This window comes from Notamacropus eugenii, chromosome 1, assembly GCF_028372415.1.
Source record: "Notamacropus eugenii isolate mMacEug1 chromosome 1, mMacEug1.pri_v2, whole genome shotgun sequence".
Lineage (NCBI taxonomy): Eukaryota > Metazoa > Chordata > Mammalia > Diprotodontia > Macropodidae > Notamacropus > Notamacropus eugenii.
The window spans coordinates 283,960,364-283,969,919 of NC_092872.1; the positions used below are offsets into that span (position 1 = coordinate 283,960,364).

Genomic DNA, 9,556 nt, shown 5'->3' on the forward strand with positions numbered 1-9,556 from the left:
TGCTAGATCATGTGGACAGAGGAATTTGGGGAAAAATTTCCTCATTCTCCCTGGAGGACTGGTGAGAAAGAAGCATCATTCTTTAAAAATGCTTAACTTCCAAACTCCAAAAATAGGACAATGGATGAAGGACAGTTAGTTAACTTGAGAGTGTTGCCAAGGAAAGGATCTTCCTTGTCTTTCTTCTCCTAAGATCTCATTTTGTGTGGGCAGGAGAATGGGTGCACCCCATTCCAAGGATTAATGTCATTCTGCAGGAGGGTGTAAATTCCAGGCATAGCATACTTTTGACAGTTTCTAAGACCTCTGTCAGACGTGACATATGTTGGAAGTCGAGGACTTGGAGAGACTCTTTTGTTTAGTGTCAAAACTTGAAGGGACGTCAACAGCAAGGAGCAGGTTGGCCCTGCCACTGAACTCTTATCATCTGCCACTTAACAAGGAGGAAAGGCCACCACAGGACCAATTAGTCACTTTAAGATGGGAGCCGGTGACATTTTTATTCCTATAAAAGAGTCACCCATGGAAAGGCTTGCAATAAGTCTGAGGGATTTGGCTGTAGAGAGCTGTGGACTGGAACAGGTTTCTGAAGGTAAAACATGGCCAGGTAAGAGGACTATGCTGTTGCAAAGGCAAGGGGTGGTGGCTGCCACTTGGATGATGCTGGCTTGTTGGTGACTCATTGAATTTTTTTCTTTTGCAGTTCAATGAGATTGAATCTTTTTCTGGTCCTCTGGATTTCTTCCATGCAGATGCTGTGCTGCAACCCAAACCCCTCACCCATGGTAAGACTTGGCTTCTTTCTCTGCTGCTTACACTGATAATTGTAATACTGAAAAAGTCATACTTGGAAAACTGTCACTTAGAAAAGAGGGCCTTGACGACTATAGCTGAGTACAGTTAAAATACCACGAGGACCTGGATGTAAAGTTACTCAGGGCCGTGTTTTACTCAGTAGACTCAGAGAATATTCTGCTTGGTGTCCTATCTGTGTTGACAACATAACAAAAATGCCCATTTTAGCATATAGATCTACCTTTTTTACTCAAAATTTTGCATTCTTTCTCCTATATATATCCATTCACAAAGCCAAAGCAAACATTTATTTTGATTGAAATTTTCATCTTACTCTTTCTGTCTCTCGGTGTCTTGCGTTTTCTGTCTGTCTCTGGTTCTTTGTGTCTCTGTGTCTCTCATTCTCTGTTTCTCTTTTTCTTTCTTTGTCATCAATCCTATTTCTCTCACCTCTTTCCTTCCCACTCTCTGTGTCTCTGTCTCTTACTTTGTCTCTAGCTCTCTGTCTCTCTCAGTCTGGACATGTGATTCCATTGGTGTAGGAAAGCTCCTCAAAAATTCAGGTCAGCAGTTCAGAAAGAGCTGCCTGGGGCACTGAAATGTTAAAGCACTGTCCCAGGGCCACTCAGCCAGCTTGTGCCATAGGCAGGAATTTTACCCAGATCTTCTTGATTCCATGCTCAGTCTACTGGCTACCTCTCTCTATGACTATAATTTCCTCTTGTTTGAGCATGAGGGCTCTTGTATCTGAAAATGAATGTTTCTGGCATTGCTTCTTTGTACATCATCCCATTTTTTCAGATCAGAGAATTTTCCTAATTATATCTCTTATAGTCAGTAGTGGTATGATAGAATAGCCAGAAGAATCTAGCTTCTTTGGTAAATGAATTCTCAAACGATGACTCTAGGGTTCCATGGTCTGCACAGAGATGATCTGGAATGGTATAACCTAAAAATACAAGTCAGAGGAGTTACATCTCCCCTCCCAAGAGTCCTGCCAGTCAGTCCACAGAGGGATTCAATTCTTAGAGTTGGGAAGTGAAGATTCCAAACTAATGCTTCAGACATTTCCTTTATCGTTTTAAGGGGACAGCACCATATGTATTTCTGGGAAGATGAGTACTGATGGAGTGACTCAGAGCCATCTGGTCCCCAATTTCAAAATAGATGAAGTTATAAGCTATGTCAATCTCTATGGTCATGGCCATCCAAGTCTGTGTCTAGCAAAGCCTAGGATACATTATAGGTGTGTGGTCAGGCTTTATGGACCAATTGCCTATGCATGTTGTCCCTGAGACTACTTGGTCCAAATTCCTGGAATATTCTGCTCCTTGATGGAGCAGCCTCTTCACCTGGACTCCTTTAATGCATTCAACTAAGAAAGGTTAGAAATAATGTCCTGGCTAGCTTAGATCTGAATTACTCCCCAAACATTATGCATAATGGGAGGCCCAGGAGCCTAGGGAAGCCAGGCATCTCCTTTACTCACTATTTCAATCCATTCCTGATGTAGCTTGAAAGGAAATGTGTTTTTTTGTGTCAGAATATTGGGGAGGAGGAGTATATCTTGTGTAAAATGAGGCTTGAAGCCTCTAAGGGTTTTGATTTTCATTTTTTTCGGCTTTGATGTTTTTGTGCTATCCAGACCCTACTTGGGAAAGGTGCTTTCTCAAGCATCTTAGCTTAGAGTGCTCTACTCAATGATCATTTTTAAGCCTAATTATCCTCTTCTGAATCTAGTTTGGTGCATTGCACACACTCTGAAACTATAAAGGAGAGAAAACCTAATGAGTGTGGTAGCTCAGGATATATGCTGCTTCTTTTCTAATAGAAAAAAAACTAATATTTTTATACAGCAGAGGGAGATTTCCCTCAAGAAATGACACTGTCCTGACCTTCAATCCCCCTAATGGACAGTTAGACTAGAACTTTAAGAGACACAAAAAAAACTGTTAACGCAAAAAGTTGATAAATAGACCCTGATAATATTTTTAAATGGCATTGTATAGGTCAGAGAATCAAATTTAAAAAAAATTCTGTTACTTATTTTTTAATATGTGCAGAGATGGGGACACTGAGTGTGGAGTATCGAATTTACTATCAGACTCAGTTGATATGTTGATTAGCTTTGCCAAAGTGCCTTTTTCTCTTCCTTTTATTTACTTATATGAGCTATTTATCCTTGGTACCACGGATGACTCCTTGTGTAGAAGAATACATTCAGAAATGAAGTGATGTAAAAGAAAGGATATCAGTAAAAATTAATCTTTAAAAAAAAAACCCACCCCTTAAGTCCTCAGATGCCTCCTTAGGGTGTGAAAGTGGCTTTGAGCTCTCAAAGTTTATGCCAATGGCAAATAAGCCCTGAACAACTGTATAAATTTGGAAAATCTTTGAATCTGGCCCAGTCATGGACTGTGGATCTGTCAAGAGAAGATGAGCCACCTAGTGCTGTAGCAGGAAATGTACTGGTGTTAGAGTCAGAGGACCTAGGTTTCAATGATGGTTCTACCACTTACTGCCAAGGGTGACCTTGGACAATTCCCTTAATTTCTCTGATCCTCAGTTTCTCCCTCTCCAAATGGGGTAGAGGTGGAATAGAGGATGACTAAAATCCTTTCCAGCTCTAAGCTAAAGAGTCTCAGCTGAATCAATCATGGAAAGAGGAACTCCTTCCTAGGTGTTGACTTTGGGAGTCTAGAGCTGTCCATGATGACTATCTAGTAGATATACTTTTGATTGGCAAAAGGGAAGAGAATAATCATACCAAGGAAATCCAAGATCTTTTGAAGGATTGAAAGTCCTCAATGCTATGTTATTTTTAGTGTCATCGAAAAGATGTAATTATGTCTCAATCATGCTGGTCACTTTAAATGTGAATAGCAGTTGGAAAAACAGCACAAGAATACAATATTAATCTGTATATGGATAGAGAGCTTGCATTTCAACAAAATTGCTGATTTAAAGGGGAGTCAGTTTTGTTGATTATATCAAATGGAGTAATTTCAAATGTTGGACATGTTTGCTTTTTATGATGAAACAAACTTTCAACTCTAACTCTTGCTTTTTAGGAAAAAAAAGAATGCCCTAAAGCAATAATTCCTTTTTTTTTTTTATTTGAATTGCCAGCTGTCTGAAAAATCTGATTACTTTCTCATCCTGCTGAATAGTTGCTTAGCTGCGGTGGACAGGAGTGAAGAGCTGGCTTTTCTAAAGCCATTTTTTATGAAGAATGTCATGAAAAGGTCCTTTCGCAATGGAGTTGGAACAGGAATTAAAAAAACTTCCTTTCGAAGAGCAAAATCATGAATCAGTGCAAAAAAGACTCAACAACTTAAAAATTTTCAAAGCAAATTTTAGCACAATGAATGTGCTAAAAAATCACTTTTATTTCAATAATTAAGAATTGCTAAAACACTTCTCCCCCAGTGCTACTCCCTATCCCACAACCATACTAACTGCATAACCATTTACCAAAGTAGTGTTCCCAAATTTCATGTATTTGTGAAGATGACAGAAAGTAGAGTCATTGTTGTATTAATTGCATGAGTATGGATTGGTGAATTAATTAGATCACATCCCATTGATCTAAAATTGGACACGTACTTTGAATACATATGGTAATGAGTGACGTAATTTCCTGCCTGTATTCCCAAGAGTCATTGGCTGCTGCAGACCATATGTAAAGTCCTAATTGCTTTTTAATACAGTTTTCTGAATGATTTACCTGGAACTGAGTCCCTTGATATGCGTCATCTCATTTTTAAGTGTCTTGGGAAATCAAAGAAAGTTGAGCTCGAAGCATAGTTACCTTGTCTTCAGTTAATCAATTAGTGCCAGGAACAGACATCACCAGGGATGCCCCAATTTGATTCTTGCTCTCCCCTTGCAATTTTGATTGTATTAGAACAACAGATGATCATTTGGCTGGGTAGAAATCCATTTGTTACTTTCTCACCAAATGAATGGGGTAGGGATGGGGGGAGTTGTGCCAATAGCAGCAACCAAAAGTAGGCAAATGTTTGTTTATTTGTTGTCATTGGTATGGCTGTTTTGTGGACTCTGTCTCAAGAATCTTGGGAAATTAGACCTCATTTAAGAAACATCTGGGCTCTTTGGCAACCCTAGATCTAGACCTCCTCTATTTTACGCTATTAAAAAAAAGCTATTACTTAAATGTGTAATGGATTAAAGACTAGGACAGAAGCAAATAAATTTGTGGCTATTTCTGAGGAACAGAAAAATGCTTCTTTCAAAACCTGGTATAGAAAGACAACATAATGAACAAGATGGAGAATTGTTACAAAACATCAAGTCCTTGGCTCCCAAATCAGCATTGTTTTTTCATATAAGTCAATGAACTGCTTGGCCAATCCTCTCTTTTCAGAATAGAAGGCTTATACATGTAGGATTACATAGTAGTGATCTGTGGTCCAATGCCTGCCAAAATTTAGAACTCATGTATGCTAGATCTAAACTGAGGAGCCATTCTCAAAGGTGTCAACAACTCTTTTGGCTCATGGGACCCCACCCAGAATTTACTCTGAAAAATTTGTAACTGTATGGGTTTAGGGTTCCTAGCTCCTATACAAACACTTTAGGTGGCAAGTGAATTCCAGGTAGAATAGCCTCTTCTTGCATTCTACTAAAGCTACTAACAGAAGCTCAAAAACAGAAAACATAAAGCATTTACCATAGTCCATAAGATTCCCTAAGCAGATACTTGGGATTTCCATTAGAGTAACACCCTGGCATTCTGGTTAAAACCCTAATTTCCACAGAGATCCCTCCCCAGCTTGTAATGACACCCTATGAATGAGATTCCCTCTCACCCCCAAGAAGGCAAATTTACTTTGTGTCTGTTCTTCACTGTCCTAATTACTTATGGTAATAATAAAGCTCTTCTTCTCCATCTATGAAGGCCACATGGGATACTGATTTCTCCACTAGGAACCCTATTAAAGAATCATTACTTTCTTCAGGAGATCAGATTTTTGGATTCTTATATTTGAGGTTGTTTTCAAAGTTGACCAAGGACACCGTCTGGAAATATGCCTCTTCTGTTAAATTCTAGAATTGTACTGCCTCTTGGAAGCTTCCCTTCACACTATCAGAGGCTGAAATTTAGGAACATTGTTCACAAACTCCTTTCTTGGGATGTCTGCTTCAGTTATGTGTTTCTGCAGGAACTATTGATACTCCATTACTGACCTGACTACTGTCATCTCTCAGGTTTAGAAAGTTCACTTTCATTTAGTTCTCTGTTCTCTGACATGTTTTCAGAAAGGAAAACAAAGTCAGAAGGAGGTTAGGAATTTGAGTTCAAAGCATTCTCCTCCTAGTCCCTCAGGGGACTTGCAAATGCCTGCATACTATATGCTTCATCTAAAAGACAGTAACCATTAGTTACTGTAGGGAAGGAAGTGGGACACCCTTGCACATTGTACAACTCTAGAGGAAAGGTGTAAGGAAAAAGTAAAAAATGGATAAAAACGACACCAAGAGGGGTCTGTCAGATCTTTTGTAGCCCAGAATAAAGGGTACAAGATTACATTTTTTTCTAAAAGTTTCAGGTAACCAAATCATTTCATGAATTTTAGAAAGAGTTGCCCGTTGTATTCTTACCAAGGTGCCAATGGACAAATCAGTTCACTATGGCACAGTATTTTCTGGGTCTTAAACAATCAAATCCCCACAAACACATTGAAGTAATTGGGAAATTCTCTTGCATAAAAAGCCACCCAGTTCTATTCCACAAATTCTAAGAATATTTGAAGCTCCGAGGATATCAAAGAATTAAAGTTAGTTGGAGCCAGAAAGGAGCTCAGAAGACATCAAGTCCAACTCATTCCTAAACAAGGTTCATCTATACAATGTACCTAACAAGTGATCATCCCACCTTTGCTTGAAGATCTCCAATGAAGAAAGAACTCATCACCTTTGGAGAAAGCTGATTCCACCTTGGGACAACTCTAATTGTTAGAAATTGTCCCTGACATGTAACTCATTGCTCCTAATTTTGCCCTCTAGAGTCAAGCAGAACAAATCTAATCCATTTTTCAAGTGTTGGTCTTTCAAGTTCTTGAAGACAGTTCTCTTGTCTCTTCTAACTCTTCTTCAGGATAACCATTCCCTGTTCCTACTACTAATCTTAATGTTCCACACAGTTGCCCTCATCTCAGCTCAAGGGGCACCTTCTACTTGAAAATGAAGTGGATGGCAATGAGAAAGATGGATTGCAGGAGGATAATACTACAGGTAGAGATGATGCCTTGGCTATTATAGTAAAGAGCTATCAGCCTGGCCTTGTCATCGACAGACTTTTAGGTCCCTGAACCTTAAGAGACAGGGAGTCAAGAACTGAAAAGATGGTCCTAAAGAGTTGAATTTCAGAAGAACACCATAGAGGGAAGTACAGAGACTAAGAGGCCAGTGGAGACATCCAACAGGAACAACCCTATTTCCCTTAGAGGGTATAATAGTGATACCCAGCATAGAGTGTCAGAGAGCGGTACAACAATATTGATAGAGGTCACCAGAAGCTGTACGGTGCTGATAGTTTGAGTTGCCCATTCCATATATGGTTTCAGGACATGTGTTCCCTACGTATGTACCCTCCAGTTGTGTGCCCTGGCTAAACGCCATTTCTACATGAGTGCCCATCATATGTATTCTCTGTATCTGTTCCTTTCCCCACTGAATGTATAGTAGCCTGTGGAAAAATATTTACTCATGTAGGGCAGCTAGGTGGTACAGTGGATAGAGCACCAGTGCAGGAGTCAGGAGGACCTGAGTTCAAACCTCACCTCAGACACTTGACACTCAGTAACTGTGTGACCTTGGGCAAGTCATTTAATCCCAATTGCCTCATCCTGGGTCATTTCTAGTCATCCTGATGAATATTTGGTCACTAGATTCAGATGGCTCTGGAGGAGAAGTGAGGCTGGTGACCTGCACAGCCCTCCTTCACTCAAAATAAAGTCAAGTTCAAGTCATGTCATTATTTCTCTGATGGCACGGTCTTCTTTGGCAATGAAAGACAAACACACACACACCCATGTGGTGTGGTATGGTGTGATGTGGTGGTGGTGCTGGTGTGTGTGTGTGTGTGTGTGTGTGTGTGTGTGTGTGTGTGTGTAACTTCTCACTGACTTCTTGTCTCTCTTATGTTACTTAATTAAATACCCATTGTTTTGTCCTCTGCTGACTCATAAAGGATGACTGCAGATAGGGTCTCAGGAACTATAGTTCTGAACAGGTACTAACTCACCAAGTGCTTTGAACCCAAGGGGTAACTCTTAAATTCCCAATGGCAGAAGAAGGTGTCCTGGGTGATATATAACATTTAATTTAACATGTGATTCATATTTCAGGAAGTTTTCTGCAGTGTAAGAATTTAAATTCCAAGCTATACAACCAGTACTAAGATTAGTCTTTGAATTTGCAAATGGAGAAATAGAGGCAGAAACCTAGTGGCCTAAAATTCAGTGGTAAGTTAGAGAGCAGCCTGTCTTCATGATTTCAGGCATGTACCAGGAGGGTTCATCTCTTTTAGCAGCTTGCCTGTGTGAGATTTATTTCTGAATTGGCAGCCACCTATCTTGCTGAAGCCTCCGGTAGTGGGACTTTCTCAGATAGAGTCATAAAACTTGCACTTCCATTACTCAATCCCATTAATATTTGAGTGGGTGAAGAAGGGAACCAGATGGGAGGGACAGGAAGATGAATCTATCTCAGAAGGGGCAGTCTGAGAATGACTGGACTTCATCTCCTATTGACTGTGGGGGCTAAGACAACTCTTTAATATGCACCTTCTGTTTCCACACCATCATTCCACCATCCATTCCATCAACATTCACTCTGATCTGATGAGTGCAGAGCTTTAGAGTTGACTCTTTGCAGATTCATACTTATTGTTCCAGTTTCTCTCTATTTTACTTACTCTCTCAAAGCAAGAGGGACAAAGACAGAAAAAGCAAAGTGTCCAGAAAGAAGAGACAATTTTCCTTCTGTTCTTTTCCCATGGTCAAACACATGTGGAGGAAGAACATTGACATCATGGAGTATAAGCAGAGGAGGGTAGATGGGATGGTTCAGGAGGGACAGGGATAGGGCAACGGAGATCATTCAACCTGAGGAGTGGTTGAAAGAAGAAGGGATGAGGACAGCATCACTAAATCAAAGAGCATGTGATGGAGAGCAAGGCACAAGACTGGAAAGGTGTGTATGTGTGTGGGGGAAAGGGGAGAGGGATAGGTTATGAAAGACTTTGAATGCCAAGCAGAGGAGTTTGTATCTGCTTTCAAAGACAATAGGGAGTCTATTGAGTCTATTGAGTAGGGGAGCTGCTTTAGGAAGATCACTGTGACAGCTGAATGGAAGATAAACTGGACTGGGGAGAGATTTAAGGCTCCCAGAGGCCATCGCTCCCAGAAGCCATTGTGATAATCCAGGTCTGAAGCCATGAGGGTATGCACCAGGGTGGGAACAGTCTCAGAGGAGGGAAGCGGGGAGGCTGGAGAAGTCTTTTCTGTACTGTCTTCCTGCATCTCTCAATTCTAGCCTAAGCACTGACAGGTTTGAGCATTCAGGCTCACAGCCCAATGGGACAGGCTTCATCCTCATCACTGTTGACATCATTATGGTGACCACAGACACTAATTTAATATTTTAAAGTCCCCAAAGTACTTTACAAACATCACATGGGAATTCTTTTATGCACACTGATGTCCTTTAGAGTACTCAGCCTCCCAGTTCATCA

General features: G+C 40.4%; 1 protein-coding gene across 1 annotated transcript; it reads left to right on the top strand.

Annotated features, from left to right (window-relative positions):
- The first annotated feature begins 599 nt into the window (after positions 1–599).
- Positions 600–5,609, top strand: NPS (neuropeptide S). Its single transcript, XM_072628101.1, has 3 exons — positions 600–607; positions 704–785; positions 3,925–5,609. The coding sequence occupies exons 1-3, from the start codon at positions 600–602 to the stop codon at positions 4,102–4,104; spliced, it is 270 nt and encodes an 89-aa protein (XP_072484202.1). The 3' UTR covers positions 4,105–5,609.
- The last annotated feature ends 3,947 nt before the right edge of the window (positions 5,610–9,556 follow it).